Source organism: Corythoichthys intestinalis, chromosome 15 (assembly GCF_030265065.1).
Source record: "Corythoichthys intestinalis isolate RoL2023-P3 chromosome 15, ASM3026506v1, whole genome shotgun sequence".
In the NCBI taxonomy this organism is placed as follows: Eukaryota; Metazoa; Chordata; class Actinopteri; order Syngnathiformes; family Syngnathidae; genus Corythoichthys; species Corythoichthys intestinalis.
Window position 1 is genome coordinate 35,176,757 of NC_080409.1, and position 21,911 is coordinate 35,198,667.

The following is a 21,911-nucleotide window of genomic DNA, read 5'->3' on the forward strand; positions in this document are numbered from 1 at the left end:
TTACGTCACCCACATGCCGTTGGTTGGTCTCGTTTTAAAGTGTGGAAGTTGCGGTTTACTCTCGTTATTATCTGAAGTCAATCGACCAACTAAAACGTGAGATATTGTCATTTAAGTGGAAGCACAAAATGCGTTTTTTTAATAAATATAACCGCCGTGCGAGGTTCCAACGAACGAGAGGGAGGAGTGTTCTGAAGCAGCAAGGTGGCGAGCGACGGCCGTTTGGATCGAGCAGCGACTTTGTGTGACTTTGAGAATGAACGGAAAACTAAATTTAGCGCAAGCAATTGTGCTTTTTGATCAACTTGAGGAAGAGGATGGTCCAAATTCGTCATCATCGTCTTCTTCGGAAGAGTCCTCGAGTGAAGTTAGTGACGGATTTGAACACGTGGGTGACGCCATCGACGAGCAGAGGTAAGCAAACTCACTTTTTTTTTTTTTATGCTGAAAAAGTTTCTTTTGAAAGTTTATTTTGATATTGCAAGACAAAGTTAATTTTGATGCAATATAAGTGTGTGTTTGTGTATATAATAATAAAATGTGCATATCAGATCAAAGTCGTACGTGCACTGTGTGTATCCAAGGCAGGAATTTATAATTGTGGTGATCTTCTTTCTATATGAAGATTAGGGATGTAGCACATATTCAGCTATGGTATTCTTTCTATTGTCATACATGTAGATTTCCATTATTATTTATTGCTGTATATATTTTTATTTTATACTTTATTATTTTCATAAATACTGACTTTTTTTCCATGTACATTTATAGTGACAATGAAAGTAAAGTGAAATGAAAATGGAAGGGTGGAAGGGTGGAAAGAGGCTGTGTGATGTCGCCCTGTGTCGAATTCCAGGACGAAACTGCTTTTCGGAGTGGCATGCCTGAAAAAAATTTAACTTGTTTATTGTAAATATTTTTGAAAATACTTTTTTTCCCCTAATGTTATATATATATATATATATATATATATATATATATATATATATATATTTTTTTTTTTTTTTTTTTTTTTTTCCCACAATCAGTCTTCTCAATTTGTGTATATAAATGTGTGTTCAAGAAGCTTGATTGTGTGTACATAGTTTTCATCAGGTGATGGGCCGCAATACCTAAACTCATAAAGAGATGGCCTCTAAACACTTTTTGTGTTAGATGGTATATATTTTTTCACTGTTCGGTCTGCTGTATATAACCTGTTTTGACTAGAGCATGTATAAAGGCAAAAAACGCCTATGGCTGTACCTGTTGTTTATGTTGAATTGTCAAATATAAGACTATTTATTCTAAAATTTTTTGGTTGAATGTTCATCCTATCATGTTGAATAAATATTACAAAGTTTCAAAACGGTTCGTTACGCATGTTTGGTTGTCAATTGGACATCAATATTAAAAATTTTGACAAAACGATTTTGGAATTTTTGGTCTTTTTGGGTCCAAAATGATGATTTATAATTGGTCAGTGAAGGAAACAACAGTTTGGACATGAAGTTCAAGGTGTCACAAAAAAAGGGACCAAACCAGGCCATCGTAAACAATTCTTTCTTTGAAATATAAAGGCAACTTCAAAGGCATGCAAAATCAGACAAAATAAGCCCAGACCTAAAAGGGTTAAGGTAGGGTATTAAATTTACCCCAAAAACAGCAGTAATTAATTAAAAAAAAAAAGTATCACGTTAAAATTTTTAACGCAAATAATGCATGCGCTTTACGACCCACCCACGCATTTTCGCGCTCAATCTGTAACGGCGCCGTTTTACCTATATAGAGAGATAAAGGCAGTGTAGAATGAGTAGAGTGAATTTTGGCAGCCTTTGGAGCCTTTTTTTAACTGGCTAAAGCCTTACAATCCATCTCCTTATGATTGGACATATCATGGGAAGCAATGTGGGAAGGCAAGGTAGCAAATGATCTTTTTCTTAACACCTTATATTATTTCCCAACGCAGAGAAGATATATCAATTGGTAGCACTACGCACAGTCATGGTTCCACTTCCCATCATGCATTTGGCCATGACTACAGTATCATTTACTTAAAGCTTAACTAATACACTAGATGGCAATATTTAGTCACAATATACAAAGTCACAAGTCTTTTTATCCGTGGATCCCTCTCACAGAAAGAATGTTAATAATGTAAATGCCACCTTGAGGATTTATTGTCATAATAAACAAATACAGTACTTATGTACTGTATGTTGAATGTATATATTCGTCCGAGTTATATTCATTTTATTCTTAATGCATTGCCAAAATGTATATGATTGGGAAAAATTATCGGGAATGATTGGAATTGAATCGGGAGCAAAAAAAAAAGCAATCGGATCGGGAAATATCGTGATCGGCAGATACTCAAACTAAAACGATCGGGATCGGATCGGGAGCAAAAAAATATGATCGGAACAACCCTACTAAATATGAATAAATACTTATGTTACTATTGCAAAAATCAATTAAAAAGAGCAAAACAAATAAATTATGAATAAAAATTGGAATGATAATATAAATAATATTAATAATACCTGTAATAATGTAAAAAAACGTGTTCTAATGTGGCAAATGTGTTTGCGTGGTGTACCTGAACGCATCGCGTGGCTGACTTGGCGGAGTGAGCCTTTTTACTTTAATTTTGTTAACTTGCTTCGGGGGACACTAGGCTTGCTGTGTTGCACAAGGTGATGGAATAAATGATTAGAAACCTGACAAAGCTGGCGTTGGCGATGTTTCCACAATAATAATTACCACCTTAACTTATATAGACTGGCGAACGGAGGAGGACCGCCGAGATAGACCGTCTACGGCTGGATTGTTGAGCCATATCACGGATGTGTACCCCACGCTCATATTTTTCTATCATATCCATGAGATCCATCTTCATGTCAATGGTAAGCATCACCTTTTTACTTTTTTTTTACTACCTGCACTAACATTGTTGGAACCCATGTTGATTTCTCTCACAAGAAAATATGCTGTGCTGCGTGTGTCTAAGCGATCGTATGTCGCGGTACCACTGTAATTTAAATTGACAGCAGAGCCACATGATTGGACATATCACTGTCAATGGCACCGAAAGAGTTAAAAACAAAAATATATGTTTTGGTGACGTCCCAAATTAAATGTCTTTTGGAAAACTGCCTTTGCCCCTAATTGCCATTTTTGGAACATCTCCCTCAACCGCTTTGTCTAAGTCATCAACGGAAGTCTTTTCTTTTACCACCCTACTCGCTAGGAGGCTTATTTTTCTTACTGGACTCACTTATCACCACTGACACACAGTAAATGGATCCAAGAAATTTTGCAGAACTTAAGACTTGAAAAAAATCAGGTTCCCCGCAAGCCTTTGATAGAACTTGGCAGCCTTTTTAACTCCACATAGATTAAATATCTATAAAAGCCGGAAAACATTGAGCTACCTAACCCACCCCCTTTAACGTTCCTTTTTTTTTTTTTTTTTTTGACATTTTCTTTTATTTTCCTCCCTAATTAGTTAACCTCTTCAATTTTTTATGGTAAGTTGTGAATGAGTGAATGTTTGTTGTTGTGTTTGTGGCTGGAAGGGCAGAGTACCTTTATCTAGACTCTTTTTCAAAGAAGGTAGTTCTGTGTCATTAGAACTTTATTATTCACCTGTCCCTTTTATGTTTGCTGTGTTTGCCTGTATCCCCCCCATCAATGTGTGAAAATTCAATAAAAATATTTGGGGGGAAAACAGAATTAGAGAACAAATATAATATGTATGTTTTTCAGTGTAAATTACCAAGTAAAAAACCATTTTAACTACATACATAAAATTTAAATAATTATTGGAAAATAGTTGTATGTATATTATTGAATTCTAAAAAATAATAGAGAATATAGCAAAAAAAAAGTAAAGACAATAAGGACGAAAGATTTTGAATAGTCTTTAAAAATACTTAAAAAAATATATGAACAAATATTGAAATAATATATATTATGTATATAATATATATTATTATGAGAAAACAACAAAAGTAGGAAACTAAAATCATTTCAAAATAAAAACACAAATGCCAATAAAATACCATCTGCTGTTAAAATATTGGGGGGAAAACATGATTAAATTTTTTTTTTTTAAACTACAATTATGTTATAACTAGAAAATGTTGAATTTAGGACTCCAGCTATCAATTATTTTAGTAGTCGATTAATCTATCAACAACTTAGTTCCAGTATTCGAGTAATCGGATTAGGAACATTTCATGCACTGCAGAATAAATTTTAGGAGATGTTAAACAGAGGCTTGCTAAAATTGCACTTTCAACAGAGCATTCAATGTGAATACAAAATAAAATTCCCGGGTTTTTCTTCAAACTATGCAGAATTGCACTATCATTTAGAAATAAATTGAAATACCTGAGTTTAGCCTCAAACGGTATAAAAAAGGAAAATAAATGACGATCTAAGTACAACAGAAGAACAACTGGCTAACTTGCATTTAGCAAAAGTCCGGTATCTTAATTTTTTTTTTTTTTTAAACAATGCTTTTAGATCGTTCAAACACATATTTCCACTATAAACTAAATTATGAATGCATAAAAAAAACATGTTAGCTCAAGCAAAAACCTATGTTGGTCTTGATTGACACTAATGCCACTAGAGGGCAGTGTATCCTCCCAAATCAATAAAACTAAATGCAAAAACTTTCCACACAAACCATTGTAACGCCACTCTAATTAAACGAATACTCGAAGCAGCAAAATTTGCTTCGAAGCTTTTTTCTAATCGAATTACTTGAATTAATAGATTAATCGTTGCAACACTTGAATTCAAAAGCAAAAATATTACAGTACAAAAACAATTGTGTTTTGATTAGGGCTGTCAAACGATTAAAATTTTTTAATCGAGTTAATCACAGCTTAAAAATTAATTAATCGTAATTAATCGCAATTCAAACCATATGTAAAATATGCCATATTTTTCTGTAAATTATTGTTGGAATGGAAAGATAAGACACAAGGCAGCTATATACATTCAACATACTGTACATAAGTAGTGTATTTGTTTATTATAACAATAAATCAAAACATGGCATTAACATTAACATTCTGTTAAAGCGATCCATGGATAGAAAGACTTGTAGTTCTTAAAAGATAAATGTTAGTACAAGTTATAGAAATTTTATATTAAAACCCCTCTTAATGTTTTTGTTTTAATAAAATTTGTAAAATTTTCAATCAAAAAATAAACTAGTAGCTCGCCATTGTTGATGTCAATAATTACACAATGCTCATTGTGCTGAAACCCATAAAATCAGTCGCACCCAAGCACCAGCAGAGGGCGACAAAACACCAAAAAACACAAGTAACAAGTGGACATGACACTGTGCTGTCATTTTAATCTGTTTGAGCGGGGCATGTGCGTTAATTGCGTCAAATATTTTAACGTGATTAATTGAAAAAGTTAATTACCGCCCGTTAACGCGATAATTTTGACAGCCCTAGTTTTGATATAAATAGATGTATGAAATATTCAAGGGACAAACACAAACATTTGGTAAATAACTATAAGAAAACGCATTAGTTAGAAAAGGATATTATTTTTACATTTTAAAATACTCGAAAATATAACCAAATAGTACAGAAAAAAATATTTGAAGAAAGGACAAAAGATAATAAATAATAAAATCCTTTTTAAAAATACTGAGAAATATGAGCAAATCAAGAAATGATCCATTTTTGTGATTGTTTGCAATTTTTTTCTGTTTCTATTCGGATTTTTGTCTGTTTTTTGCAGTTTTATCTGGTTTTGCAAAATTTTTTGGGCGAGGGTTTGGTCTTTGTGTGTTTTCTTTTGTTGTTGTTGTCGTTGTTGCTTTGGCAATTTTTTCCACAGTTTGATGGAATTTCTTTTTTGGTGCTTTTACATTTTATTTGCCTTGAAGTTTTTCGCATTTTCCAAGTATTTTCTTTTTTCAAGACTTTCCATGGTGCTTGAGGTTTTTTTTTTTTTTTGGTGTTTTTTTTTTTGTGATTTCTTTCTGGGTTTTTTTTTTTCCAGGTTTTTGTATGTGCTTTTTGTGTTTTTTTCTATTTATTTATTTTTTTAGCACATCAAACCTAATATAGTACACAGAAAATATGACAAGAAAGGAACTCTGTAACAAATTACAATAACAAATAATTGCGAAATTATTCATAGGGCTTCTCTACGAAGAATAATAGCACTAAGCCCTCTATTTCCGTCATTACGATGAAGAACTTTAATTGAACCAAGCGCCTGAGTAGGTGCTGCTTTTTGTGGTTAGCAACAGTGTTGAAAGAATTTCAGCATTTATATCTTAATTTGCCTACCCTGAAGTGTCCGCCCTCGCCGTCGTCCAGCTCCAAGATGTATCCATCGGCGGCGATTGTGGAGAGCGGTGGCTGTTTCCATGACAACGTGGCGCTGTTGTTTTCTGTGCAGCATTCTTCAAGCTGCAGCATTGGAGCTGAAGGCACTGAGGATGAGAATGTAGTCGTTCTCAAACAGATTCTGGACTGCCAGCCGTCCCAGTTCAAACGGATTAGATGTCTATCCCCGTCGATGGCAACCAGTCAGTCATTTTTTGCAAGAAACATGAATTCGATGCACAAAATTTACTTTCCCCGGCCACACGGAATGATGTGGCGGGCCAGATCTAGCTTTGTGTTTGGCAACTATGCACTAAATGGAACCCGCGAACCACACTTTGAGAACCACTGCTATTAAGCATCCGGACCAACAGAGGCCATACCTTTCATCTGCACAAAGTCCAACTGGTGGATGGTTTGCAGGAGCGGTGCGCTATCCAGCGTCAGGTCAAAGTCGCTGGTCGTCCTTGCCGTCAATGTCCCTTTGCCCCACTGGCTTTCAGTCATCAGCACCCTCCGGATCAACGCGTCCGAGATCTGACAAACGCCACGCCGGGAGAGTTTGTCAGAGAGCGGTCACCACGGTAAATCAAACCTCTCACCTGGAGGAAGCCGCTCGGGTCATTCTCTTTGATCACCTCCAGGCAGTACTCCATCAGACCCGTTGTTTGCCGCAACTTCACCGTGCAATGAGAGATCTGGTCACGGACAACCTGGAAACAATTTTTTGTTTAGTTAGGGCACAAGTGCAAACTTGCCGCCCAGCAGCCAAAACCGGCCTGTCCTATGATTTTGCGTGGCCCACGAAAGTAAAATCATGGATCTCACTAAAATAAAATGTATTTTGTCCTCAAACATTGAGGATTACAATAATAAGAATATTTACAGTTTTTAAAAAAATTAATGAAAAAAATAATAAGATACTTTTTGTTTCTTTTTGTGTTTTTTAACCCTTTCAGACCTAAGCATGCTGCTGAAGGACATGACGCGTTCGCATCTCTAAAACAATAAACACACTGAATTTAGTTGCTATTGCCACTTCCGGGATATGATCGGATGAAACTTTACCCATTGAAATGAAATCATGAGATTTGGCACGCCCTCTTTGCTATTTTGGCTCTTTCAAAATGGCTGACCAAACGCAACTTCAAAAAGGATAACGTAAAGTGCCCATTTCTCATTAAAAACACATTAACATTAATAATAACCAATAAAAGCATGAAATATCCCTGACCAAAAAATTGCACTTTGTTCTGGTGTTTGAGTAGAGTAAAAATCAGCGCAGATTTTTTTTGTTTGCCCAGCAGAAAAAAATGCGGGTCTGAAGAGGTAATTAAAAAATATATATATTAAAAAACACATAAAAGAAAGAGAAGATTTGCAATTTTTTCCACTTTTTCTGTCCAGCTACTGAGTAATGGAGAATGATAAACCTGAAGGTCTATAAACGATGAGTTTTAAAGTGCTACATTGGAGTAAATAAGAATGAATACAAATAAATAGATAAATAAGAGAATATTTTAAATTAAATAACTTTTTTGTTTCTCTCTTTAAATATATATATAAATAAAAAACAAAAGAAACTGAAAAATATATATTTTTAAATTAGACAAAGAGAATTTTTTTTGGCCTCTTTTAATTAAAAAAAAAAACTATGTTAAAAAAGAAAAAAAGAATGTGTGTGTGTGTATATATATATATATATATATATATACATATATATTGTTTTTTCAAGAAAGAAAGAAAGAGAATATTTGCAAATAAGAGGCTCCAAAAAGATTTTCATAGCAACTAAGTCTCCATGATTCATCAACTATCAAAATAGTTATCAATTGCGATTGTGATTCTGATTGTGTCAGCCTTCCGAAGGACGATGTGTCCCACGTCAAAGATGAGTTTGACAACCCTGCGTTAGGGAATTCTGTTTTGACCTGCAAACGTGATCGCCAATCCAGGCGCTACTGTATAACCATTGTGAGAGGCCCTAAAAACTGTCAAGTCAGGCGACAGTTTCACGTCCGGGAATGCGTAAACAGTTTTTGCATTATGCCGGAGGAGGCTTGATACTGTCCGTAGAGCTTTCTTATGGAAAATAGAGTGAAGTGGAACACACACACACAGTCAGAATAGAGCTGGACCATGGGGTTGCTAGGTAACAGTAACCCGGTCGTGGCTACGAGGGGGCCGAGAGGAGGCAAAATCCTGCAAAGGAAACATGGAGGATGACAACCTAAACAAGTGTTGTGACACACATTTCTTTTCCATCTCATGAGTCCTTCATTACTTGTTGCTGGGCAGAATTTGAGGAGATACACCGGGCATACACCAGCCACTATGCTGTTTTTTTCTTTCACTAAAAGGACAGATTGCCAGATTGAGTGGGCCACCACCTCATTTGCCCCTAATGCAAAATGGCCACGCGTTTCAAGTAGGCATGTGCCGGTTACCGGTTTCAAGGTTTACCGTGGTATGGAAACGACACGGTTTCAAAACCGCTAAAATTTTCCTTTACCGTAGTCCGGTATTAGCGATTTTTTATGTCGAAAAAATGCAGCGAGAAATCCGTGGCTTGGAGCGGCAGCGCTCGCCTCTCGCCCTCCGGTTGGTGTTCTGTCCTGTCTATCGGTGACACTGCACCTGAGCTTTTGCTCCCCTCGTAAATGACAAAGTCGCTAGTATGGGAGTACTTCGGCTACCGAAAAGAAACACTGCTGCGGCTTAGAGGAGGAAGGACAGCTGACATGCTTGCGATGGGTGTTTGCTATGGCAGTGTTTTTCAACCTTTTTGACTCACGGCACGTTTTTACGTTGCAAAAAATCTCGCAGCACAACACAAATCATAAATGTTCCAAAATTATTTTCTATACAGTACAGTGGGGCAAATAAGTATTTAGGCAACCACCAATTGTGCAAGTTCTCCTACTTGAAAAGATTAGAGAGGCCTGTAATTGTCAACATGGGTAAACCTCAATCATGAGAGAGAATATGGGGGAAAAAAAAAACGAAAATCACATTGTTTGATTTTAAAAGAATTTATTTCCAAATTAGAGTGGAAAATAAGTATTTGGTCACCTACAAACAAGCAAGATTTCTGGCTGTCAAAGAGGTCTAACTTCTTCTAACGAGGCTCCACTCGTTACCTGTATTAATGGCACCTGTTTTAACTCATTATCGGTATAAAAGACACCTGTCCACAATCTCAGTCAGTCACACTCCAAACTCCACTATGGCCAAGACCAACGAGCTGTCAAAGGACACCAGAGACAAAATTGTAGACCTGCACTAGGCTGGGAAGACTGAATCTGCAATAGGTAAAACACTTGGTGTAAAGATATCAACTGTGGGAGGAATTATTAGAAAATGGAAGACATACAAGACCACTGATAATCTCCCTCGATCTGGGGCTCCATGCAAGATCTCACCCCGTGTCGTCAAAATGATAACAAGAACGGTGAGCAAAAATCCCAGAACCACACGGGGGGACCTAGTGAATGACCTACAGAGAGCTGGGACCACAGTAACAAAGGCTACTATCAGTAACACAATGCGCCGCCAGGTACTCAAATCCTGCACTGCCAGACGTGTCCCCCTGCTGAAGAAAGTACACCTCCAGGCCCGTCTGCGGTTCGCTAGAGAGCATTTGGATGATCCAGAAGAGGACTGGAAGAATGTGTTATGGTCAGATGAAACCAAAATAGAACTTTTTGGTAGAAACACAGGTTCTCGTGTTTGGAGGAGAAAGAATACTGAATTGCATCTGAAGAACACCATACCCACTGTGAAGCATGGGGGTGGAAACATCATGCTTTGGGGCTGTTTTTCTGCAAACGGACCAGGACGACTGATCAGTGTAAAGGAAAGAATGAATGGGGCCATGTATCAAGAGATTTTGAGTAAAAATCTCCTTCCATCAGGAAGGGCGTTGAAGATGAGACGTGGCTGGGTCTTTCAGCATGACAATGATCCCAAACACACAGTGCTTCATAAGAAGCATTTCAAGAACCTGGAGTGTCCTAGCCAGTCTCCAGATCTCAACCCAAATCTGTGGAGGGACTTGAAAGTCCGTGTTGCCCAATGACAGCCCCAAAACATCACTGCTCTAGAGGAGATCTGCATGGAGGAATGGGCCAAAATACCAGCAACAGTGTGTGAAAAGCTTGAGAAGAGTTACAGAAAACGTTTCGCCTCTGATATTGCCAACAAAGGGTACATAACAATGTATTGAGATGAACTTTTGGTATTTTCCACAATGATTTGCAAATAAATTCTTTAAAAATCAAACAATGTGATTTTCTGTTTTTTTTCCACATTCTGTCTCTCATGGTTGAGGTTTACCCATGTTGACAATTACAGGCCTCTTTAATATTTTCAAGTGGGAGAACTTGCACAGTTAGTGGTTGACCAAATACTTATTTGCCCCACTGTATCTATAAAGAATTCAGGGATTTATGCCTTTACTCACAAGAATTTTTAACGAAAAAAAGCTCTTTGTCTGTGATTCCACTTGGTCAGCGTTGACGGCAACGCCAACAATGCAGGCACCCTATTAATCGGCCCGGTGTCCCGTCAATACATTATGTAGTCTATGCTAGTGTCGGTGAAAGAGATACAGACACCCTCAAGATATAAAAGAGGTGTCATCCAACTAGTTGTCAGTCGAAATATTATCACAAATTTTATGAAAATATTTTATGAAGGTTGAAAAGTTGCCTATTGTTGCTTTAAGTGGCATGCCAGTGGAACCCTGAAACACAATGAAAGAATATGAAGAATTACAACTATTTTCTGACAACTTGTTCAAATAGGAGCACTATCTCAGCTGGCCATAATAAACAAAAAAAACAGCCACACATTTTGAGTGCATTTAATCAGAATACTAGCAACAAACATGCAGGCTCGTGTATGGTTTAAAGATGTGTGTGTGCTGTAGGAGAAGACTTGAGCAATCTGGCTAATCTGGACATTGGCAGATGGGCCGGCCCACTTCCAGACATACAAACAGGCGCGCACACACGTGCAGAAAAGTGTGGATGGTATCTGAGTTAGTGTTGGCTGTATAGCCTTTCGTGTACTATATATTGATTTTGATATGCTCGCTGACAACACCTACACGTGCCAAACATTGATTCTCGTCGGTGTCCAAGCATGAAATTGGAAACACTAACGCGTGCCTCCCACCAAACACATTACGAGCGGTGTGAAGACAAAATGTTTGGCAAATCAGCGTGATCACACTCCGCATGCAATAATCATGCAGGGTATGTTTTTCACTGTGTGGCATCCTTTGATGGAAAAAAAGCTACGTTGACATGCATTTGGGAGGATTTTAACATGATAATAAAATATCTTTAACTGTAAATGAAAATATTCCCTGTGTAAAATGTAAGAATAAGAACAAAATATTAGAGATGTCCCGATCGATCGGCATCCCACAGTATTGGAATTGGCAAAAAAATATCGGACATGCCTTTTTTTAATACATATATTTTTTTAAATTAAATTGTTTTCTAATTGTATTGAACGTTACAGACATAATATGTTACACTCATCCAGAGTCTTTAGTTTAGGCTTAAGGTAGGGTTATCAAATTTATCCTGATAACAGCGGTAATTAATTTTTTAAAAAATGTATCACGTTAAAATATTTAACGCAATTAATGCATGCGCTGCATGATCCACTCACGCATTGTCGCGCTCAATCTGTAATGACGCCGTTTTACCTATAAAGAGAGATAAAAGGCAGCGTAAAATGAGTAGAGTGAATTATGGCGGCCTTTGAGCCTTTTTTTAATTGGCTAAAACCTTACAATCCCTCTTCCCACGATTAGAAATATCATGGGAACCAATGTGGGGAAGCAAGGTAGCAATTGATGTTTTTCTTAACACCTTATGTTATTTCCCAACGCAGAGAAGATATATCAATTGGTAGCACTACGCGCAGTCATGGTTCCACTTCCCATCATGCATTTGGGCATGCCTACAGTATCATTTATTGAAAGCTCAACAAATACACTAGATGGCAATATTTAGTCACAATATACAAAGTCACAAGTCTTTCTATCCGTGGATCCCTCTCACAGAAAGAATGTTAATAATGTAAATGCCATCTTGAGGATTTATTGTCATAATAAACAAATACAGTACTTATGTACTGTATGTTGAATGTATATATTCGTCTGAGTTTTATTCATTTTTTTCTTAATGCATTGCCAAAATGTATATGACCGGGAAAATTTATCGGGAATGATTGTAATTGAATCGGGAGAAAAAAAAAAAAAAGCAATCGGATCGGGAAATATCACGATCGGCAGATACTCAAACTAAAATGATCGGATCGGGAGCAAAAAAACATGATCGGAACAACCCTAATTAAGACCTTATTTTTCAAATTTTGTGATTCTCTGACAATTGCTTCATATTGCTGGCATTGAAGGGTTAAGCAAATACATTTGGGAAAAAAAAATCTCAAATCCTTATGCATTAGCAATGAAATACAAATAAGTTTGACAAAAGTAAATTTGCAAAGTACAAAAGTATTTGGCAAAAAATACAAATCGTATGAAAAACTCAAAATATTAATATTAATATATGAAATAAAGAATTAGACTCGTGCCCATAACTGAATGAGAATTTTTAATTTTAGTTCAAAGTTGTGAATTCTGGGGCTAATCCGAACTGGATATCCTAACAGATGCCCCATTCTGCAATTTTTTTGCCATCCCCCGTCCCATGTGAGCACCTCATGATAGTACGTCCGCCATTTTTGCGTGCGCATGCGAGCCTTTACCTTGAGCTTGTGTTCGTGCTCCTTGTTGATGCAAGCCAGTAGCTGAGCTTTGCGTCGGTTCAGCGCGTCGATGAGGGCGTCGCACTGCGCCACCAGACACGCTTCGAACTCCACGCCATTCTCCTGATGATACAAATGCAAAACACAAGTAAAAAAGTTATTTGGAAAGAAAATCGTTAACCCCCCCCCAAAAAAATCTTAGAGCAACATTTTGCATTTGAACTTGAATTATTGTGCCCTAGATGATAGACAACTAAAAGTTCTAATAAAAACCATGAAAGAGAATACGTTATAACGTTACTGTTATTATTATATCATATATTATTATTAATATTGCATCAAAAAACCAGAACATCAAGAACTCATTACGAGGTATTCAACACAAAATTAGATTGAGTTCGGAATAGACATGTGCCAATTACTGGTTTCAAGGTATACCATGGTATGAAAACGTCAAGGTTACAAAACCGCAAAAAATTTCCGTCATACAGTCCCTACGGTATTAGCTATTTTTTGTATCCCAAAAATGCAGGGAGAAATCCCTCGCTTGCAGCTCCAAGGCTCAACCCTCCCCGACCGGTTGTTGCTCGGTGTCAGTGAGTCAGCTGTGCTACATCGAACAAAACCAAATCGCTGGTATGGGAATACTTCCGCTACAAAAAAAATTACAGACTGCCGTTGATTAGAGGAGGGCCAACAGACATGTAAAACATGTCTGCGGAGGGTGGCTGCCGAGGAGGCAATACCTCCAATATGATTTCGCAATTTTACAAAATTAAAGGTTAGTAAACACTAGGGTTGTTCCGATCATGTTTTTTTGCTCCCGATCCGATCCCGATCATTCCCGATAATTTTTCCCGATCATATACATTTTAGCAATGCATTAAGAAAAAATGAATAAAACTCGGACGAATATATACATTCAACATACAGTACAAAAGTACTGTATTTGTTTATTATGACAATAAATCCTCAAGATGGCATTTACATTATTAACATTCTTTCCGTGAGAGGGATCCACGGATAGAGAGACTTGTGACTTTGTATACTGCGACTAAATATTGAATCTAGTGTATTTGTTGAGCTTTCAGTAAATGATACTGTGGTCATGCCCAAATGCATGATGGGTGGATGTAAGACTCCTTTAGCAACCATGACTGTGCATGGTGCTACCAATTGATATATCTTCTCTGCGTTGGGAAATAACATAGGCTGTTAAGAAAAAGATCAATTGCTACCTTGCTTTCCCACATTGCTTCCCACGATATTTCTAATCGTAGGGGGAGGGATTGTAAGGCTTTAGCCAATTAAAAGAACGCTCCTAAGGCTGCCAAAATTCACTCTACTCATTTTATGCTGCCCTTTAGCTCTCTGTATACTGTAGGTAAAACGGTGCCATCACAGATTGCGCGCGACAATGCGTGAGTGGGTCATGCAGCGCATGCATTAATTGCATTAAATATTTTAACGTGATACATTTTTTTAAAAATTAATTACCGCCGTTATCAGGATAAATTTGATAACCCTATCTTAAGCCTGAACTAAAGACTCTGGATGAGTGTAACATATTATATCCGTAACGTTAAATACAATTAGAAAACAATTTAATTAAAATACATATATATATATATATATATATATATATATATTTAAAAAAGGTATGTCCGATATTTTTTGGCCGATTCCGATTCTTTGAAAATGACGTGATCGGACCCGATCGATCGGCATCCCGATCGATCAGGATATCTCTAGTAAACACTGTCATGGACATTTCCCACCGGCTATGAGAGTTAACTCCAGCGTGTTTGGTGTGTCTAGCGGTGGTAAAACATGTGTTTTTTTTCTCTCCGGCAACTGTCTATGTTAAGAAAGAGGGTGTGTGTATAATGTAAAAATGATACGAGTCATACACGCGTGCTTTTTATGGAAAATAATTCAATTATTTTTGTTTTGATGGTAATTATGTTGAGCTGTGGCTGTGGGTTTAGGTACACCTAAAGGAATGCATTTATTTCAATTCTATTTGGAATACAGTATATATACTGTATATTTTTTAACTTAACATTATACTGATGTTCCAATTTGCTGTTTTGAAAAATAAAAATCCTGTTCAATGGAATTTTTTTTGTTTTGTTATAAAACACAGATATCTCAAAGTAACATACTTCAGAGCTGTGATTGCAATACCATGAAACCGTGATATTTTGGCTTGAGGTTATCATACCGTCAGAATATCATACTGGCACATGCCTAGTCCCGAAATGAACATCATCTTGTCAAATAGATAGCTACTCACTTTCTGAAACAAAGTGATGTTAGCAAATAGGCAGTCTTGAAAACGAAATACTGTTTTACCAAACAACAGTGCTGGCCAAAAGTATTGGCACCCCGGCAATTCTGTCAGATAATGTTCAATTTGTCCCTGAAAATGATTACAATTACAAATGCTTTGGTAGTAATATCTGCATTTATTTTGCTCACAATGAAAAAAACACAAAAGAAAATGAAAAAAAAAATTAAATCATGATCATTTTACACAAAACTCCAAAAATGGGCCAGACAAAAGTATTGGCACCCTCAGACTAATACTTGGGAGCACAACTTTTAGACAAAATAACTGCGAACAACCGCTTCCGGTATCCATCACTGAGTTTCTTAAAATGCTCTTCTGGAATTTTAGACCATTTTTCTTTGGCCAACTGCTTCAGGTCTCTGGGATTTGATAGGTGCCTTCTCCAAACTGCCATTTTCAGATCTCTCCACAGGTGTTCTATGGGATTCATGTCTGGACTCACTGCTGGCCACTTTAGAAGTCTCCAGTGCTTTCTCTCAAACCTTTTTCTAGTTCTTTTTGAAGTGTGTTTTGGGTCATTGTCCTGCTGGAATACCCATGACCTCTGAGGGAGACCCAGCTTTCTCACACTGGGCCCTACATTATACTGCAAAATTTGTTGGTAGTCTTCAGACTTCGTAATGGCATGCGCACGGTCAAGCAGTCCAGTGCCAGAGGCAGCAAAGCAACCCCAAAACATCAGGGAACCTCCGCCATGTTTCACTGTGGGGACCCTGTTCTTTTCTTTGAAGGCCTCGATTTTTTTCCTGTAAACTCTATGTTGATGCATTTCCCCAAAAAGCTCTACTTTGTCTCATCTGACCGGAGAACATTCTTCCAAAACATTTTTGGCTTTTTCAGGTAAGTTTTGGCAAACTCTAGCCTGCCTTTTTTATGTTTCTGGGTCAGAACTGGGGTCTTCCTGGGTATCCTACCATAGTCTCTTTTCATTAAGACGCCGACGGATAGTACGGGTTGACACTGTTGTACCCTCAGACTGCAGGACAGCTTGAACTCGTTTGCCTGTTAGTCAAGGTTATTTATCCACCATCTGCACATTGTTTCGTTATAATCTCTATTCAATTTTGTTTTCCTTCCACATCTAGGGAGGTTAGCCACAGTGCCATGGGCTTTACACTTATTGATGACAATGAGCGCAGCAGACACAGGAACATTCAGCTCTTTGGAGATGGACTTGTAGCCTTGAGATTGCCCATGCTTCCTCACAATTTTGCTTCTCAAGTTCTCAGACAGTTTTTTGGTCTTCTTTCTTTTCTCTATGCTCAATGTGGTACACACAAGGACACAGGACAGAGGTTGACTCAACTTTAATCCATTTTAACTGGCTGCACGTGTTATTTATTTATTGCAATCACCTCTTATGTGCCACAGGTAAGTAACAGGTGCTATTAATTACACAAATTACAGAGGCATTACATGATTTTTTAAAAGGGTGCCAATACTATTGTCCGGCCCATTTTCAGTTCAGTTTTGTGTAAAATGATAATGATTGAATTTTTTTCCCATTCTCTTTTGTGTTTTTTCATTGCATGCAAAATCAATGAATACAATACTACCAAAGCATTTGCAATTGCAATCATTTTCTTTGAGAAATTGAGCATTATCTGACAGAATTGCAGGGGTGCCAATACTTTTGGCCAGCACTGTATACAGAGTGAATGTGGTCCACCTCCTGCTGACTACACTCACCACTTTTGTGCTTTAGTATCTTAAACTGTGTGTGTCTTAATTTTATCTAATTATACGACATAGGCATCTGAGAGCTGTCGGAAAACAATTTCACTGTGCCCAAAAAAGACACAGTAAAAATCTTTTGAACTGCTGACAGGATCACCAACCCCACCCCATCCCATCACCATCCAAATTGTGACAACCAACCCAAACTCCTGTTTTTGGCTCAAAATTAGCAAGAGACCGGCTAGCGAGAGAATATGAATCAAGCTTTGTCCTGTATATTTTACACTTCCATAACTAGAAACCTATTGTGTAAAAGCCAGTCAAAAGAATAGTGAAGACTTTAACATTTTGAAATGACCTTAAAATATGTATTGCCTCATACCTCAAACTGATGTGGCACTCTCCATAAAAGACAATGTACTGTAGATCAGGGTTCCCCAACCTTTATGGCACCACGGACCGGTGTTATTTGGGTCTTTTTTTCACGGACCGGTGTTCTGACAAATTTTGCAACCCATCAAAAATTGCAACGATGTGGTTCTGCGCATGCACGTAACGTTAAACAAGGCCGCCAATGCAGCGATTCCAAAGTAAACACTACAAACTTTCTTTAAAGAAAGGGATATTAAATCACGTTTGATCATGGAAGAACATGTAGAAAAGTTCTCCTCAGATACATCTTGCCATGTTAGCTGCACACAACAACTGCACACGACTTCGCCTTGTCGTTAAGCATTGATTAAGAAGCCCGCTTCACAAAGATACGATGTTGGAAATTGTAGCAAGGTTTTCAGTGCTCTCGTAGCGATGTCAGGATATTCCGGAATGATTTTAATCCAGAACCTCGATAGAACTGTTGTCTCAAATGTACGTTTAAGTTCGCCGTCATTTGCGATCTCTACAAGCTGATCGTCCTGTTGCACAGACATGCTCGAATCACTTGGTTTATTCACAAACAGGTCACGAATCCACTCCTTCGCAGTTCGTGGCTCATCTTCTGGCTCGTCAGGTGCCCTTTTCGCCGTAAAAAATATCTCCAAAGATGTCTGTTTTCCAGTCATCTTTGCTCGTGTGGGGGCTAATTATTTCCGGGAACAATTGTGCTGCGGCCGCGGCCTAGTAATACGTTATTATCAAGGAGAAGCGCACATAGATATATTATATACACAAAACAAGATGTACTGCTAGCAGTCCAATCAATGGATTTCTATGACGATATTCTGATCTATCCTGTAGTATTATATATAGAGTAGACAGGGATATTGGTGTGTTAAGCAGGGGCACAGGGTTAATTCAGCCAGAATGCGGTCGTTAATAAATTATTATTTCCGTGCGGCCCGGGAGCAAATACGCCACGGACCGGTACCGGTCCGCGGCCCGGCAGATGGGGACCCCTGCTGTAGATTATGGTGGGGGCGGGCGAAATTCTGATCATTTCAATACAGATAACCCCTCTCTCTGGTAGTCAAGTTTTAGCAACTGTGACAACCAACCCGTGTGACTACCAACCCCGTTCTCCTCCATATATTTGGAACAGTTCCCTAAACAAGAATTGATTGTTCGTTAAACCTCTTGACGACACGAACTGTTTGTTAAATAGGAATTAAAGTTCCTGGATCTTTATGAGTAACAATGCATTTTAGGAATTTAGATAGCATTTCCTAAACAAATGTTCTACTAACTTTTGTAGAATGACTTGGTCTAAAAAACACTTCTCAAAACAAGAAATAAAAATTCCTAAAATGTGTTTATGTGTGTGTGTTTTTTTTAAATAGGGGTTAAAATTACATTAAAAATAATTTTTTTTTAAAATAATGATACAGTCCAGTAGACAGAATGACAGCAGGATTAGCAATTCTGAGGCGTAAGTGTTACCTGAATGTGCTGCACGGTGTTTCTGAGCTGCACCAAAAACTCTTTGGCTTCACCAGCTCGCTCCGACAGCCCGTTGAGTGCCTGAGACAGCTGACCCTATGTCGACACAGCACAACAAAGGCAGTACTTCAGTGAAAGTACCTCTGTTCTTCCTGCTTCGAAGGGCGACTGCAATTCATTTTGATAGTTGAGTCATCGTTTAGTTGTTATTGTTGACAGAAAAATTGTCCGAATATTCTTTCTGAGGCTCTTATTCATTACAAAGACATATAACAATTTTGTTCATGATGTTCAACTGCTCATAACTAACAAACAAAAAAAGAGTAGAAACAAATGTTCTTAATGATGAGTGATGGGAATATAATCATTCTTAAGTGTAAACACCATATTCTGTGGCACTTCAAAGAAAGGGATGTCTTGTGATATGATGTTTGGTAGTGAAGAAGTTAATAGTTAATCAAGTCTATGAGTAAATATTTTTCATTCATCCATTTTTCTTCATTTTTTTAAATTATATGGTTTAATGCTTTTTAAAGCTAAAATGTAAAACAAACCTACAAATGTTCTTTTTCAGTTATGATTGTTGTAATTTTAAAAACTAAATATAAAGAATAATTATATTTATCTTTTTTTTCCAAATTTAAAAAAAAACAACTGCAAATCTAATTTCTGTGGTCCTGGATGAAAACATATAATTATCTTTGTAATTAATCAATGTAAGATATTTACGAACATCTCGGAAAACAATGATACAGGTTGCATGATATTTATACGTATTCCAATATTTCTCAACCATAGACTTAATAATGGTATTGACGGGTCAGATCGGTCATGCACTGCACCTCGCATTCAAGTAGGAGGTCGCCCATATCAAGAGGAGCTATTCACAAACGCAGCGATCTAACGCCGGATTTCTGTTGAAAAAGTACGAAAGCTGTACCGCATACAAACAGGAAGGATTGTCTTAGGGGTGATTTGTTACAGGATTCAAAGTAATTATTATATATTTTGTACCATGGATACATTTTGAAACATTGTGAAAAAAAAAATCAATGGGAGAAATTAGCCGCTACTGCACTGGCATCATAGTTAACAATATTTACGTAAAATAAATGCTAGCTGCATGTTTTTTTTTTTGCTTTTAACCAAGAATTCGAGACTGTTTTATGTCCCTATCTCTAAAGAATTTGGGGATTTAAGCATTTATTCACAAGAACTTTCACCGGAATAGCTCTGTTTATATAAGGCGGCTGCTAGCTACCTTCAGTAACAGACTAGAATTGTACTTCGACACATTTACGTAAAATAAATGCCATCTGCATGTTTTTTTGTTTTTAACCAAGAATCAAGACTGTTTTACGTCCATATCTATAAAGAATTGGAAGATTTAAGCATTTATTCACAAGAATTTTCACCGGAAAAGCTTTGTTTACATCAGGAGGCCGCTAGCTATATTCACTGACAGACTAGCATTGTACTTCAACCTATTCCAGTAAAATAAATGCCAACTGCATGTTTTTTTGTTGTTGTTGCTTTTAACCAAGAATCGAGACTGTTTTACATACATATCTATAAAAATTTTGGGGATTTAATCATTTATTCACAAGAATTTTCATCGGAAAAGCTCTGTTTACATAAAGCGGCCGCTAGCTACATTATTATACTTCGACATATTTACGTAAAATAAAAGCTAACTGTACGTTTTTTTTTTTTTTTGTTTTTTTTTTTGCTTTTAACCAAGAATCGAGACTGTTTTACGTCCATATCTATAAAAAATTCAGGGATTCAAGCATTTATTCACACGAATTTTCACCGGAAAAGCTCTGTTTACATAAGGCGGCCGCTAACTACATTCAGTAAAAGACTAGCATTGTACTTCGACGTAGTTACGTAAAAAAATGCCAACTGCACATTATTTTTTTGCTTTTAACCAAGAATCGAGACTGTTTTACGTCCATATCTGTAAAGAATTCGGGGATTTAAGCATTTATTCACAAGAATTTTCACCGGAAAAGCTCTGTTTACATAAGGCGGCTGCTAGCTACATTCACTAAGAGACTAGCATTTACTTCAACATATTTACGTAAAATTAATGCCAACTGCACTTTTTTTTTAGCTTTTAACCAAGATTCGAGATTATTTTACATCCATATCTATAAAGAATTCAGGGATTTAAGCATTTATTCAGTAGAGTTTTCACCGGAAAAGCTCTGTTGACATAAAGCGGCCGCTAGCTACATTTACCAACAGACTAGCATTGTACTACGACATATTTACGTAAAATAAATGCTAAGTGCACATTTTTTCTTGCTTTTAACCAAGAATCGAGACTGTTTTACGTCCGTATCTGTAAAGAATTTGGGGATTTAAGCATTTATTCACAAAAATTTTCACTGGAAAAGCTGTTTACATAAGGCGGCCGCTAGCTACATTCACTAACAGACTAGCACTGTTCTTCGACATATTTACATAAAATAAATACCAACTGTACGTTTTTTTTGCTTTTAAACAAAAATCGAGACTGTTTTACATCCATATCTATCAAGAATTCGGGGATTTAAGCATTTATTCACAAGAATTTTCAACGAAAAAAGCTTTTTGTCTGTGATTCTACTCGGTCAGCTTTGACGACCCCGCTAACAATGCAGGCCCCCTATTTATCGGCGTGCCCCGTGTCCTGTCAATACATTATGAAGTCTATGTCTCGACACATAGTTTTGGAAGTAAGTTAGAGTATTAACGAGCTAATCAGTCAGCTAATCGGGAGATATAAATTGTTGAACTGACCTAGGATAAGAGGGAGAAAATGGATGGATGCATGTATGTATGGATGGATGGATAGATTGACTATCAAAATACCGTTTTCAAAA

At 37.1% G+C, this 21,911-nt stretch overlaps 1 protein-coding gene across 2 annotated transcripts in view; it reads right to left on the reverse strand.

The window, feature by feature from the left end:
* trim9 (tripartite motif containing 9) overlaps positions 1-21,911 on the reverse strand; it is a 39,154-nt gene that overhangs the window by 11,600 nt on the left and 5,643 nt on the right. For both annotated transcript variants that reach the window (XM_057859649.1, XM_057859648.1), the window contains exons 2-6: positions 19,042-19,137; positions 13,137-13,259; positions 6,953-7,063; positions 6,734-6,887; positions 6,312-6,457 (exon numbers count right to left, since the gene is read on the reverse strand). In XM_057859649.1, coding sequence (XP_057715632.1) covers positions 6,312-6,457; positions 6,734-6,887; positions 6,953-7,063; positions 13,137-13,259; positions 19,042-19,137 — 630 coding nt within the window. The remainder of the gene's footprint in view (positions 1-6,311; positions 6,458-6,733; positions 6,888-6,952; positions 7,064-13,136; positions 13,260-19,041; positions 19,138-21,911) is intronic.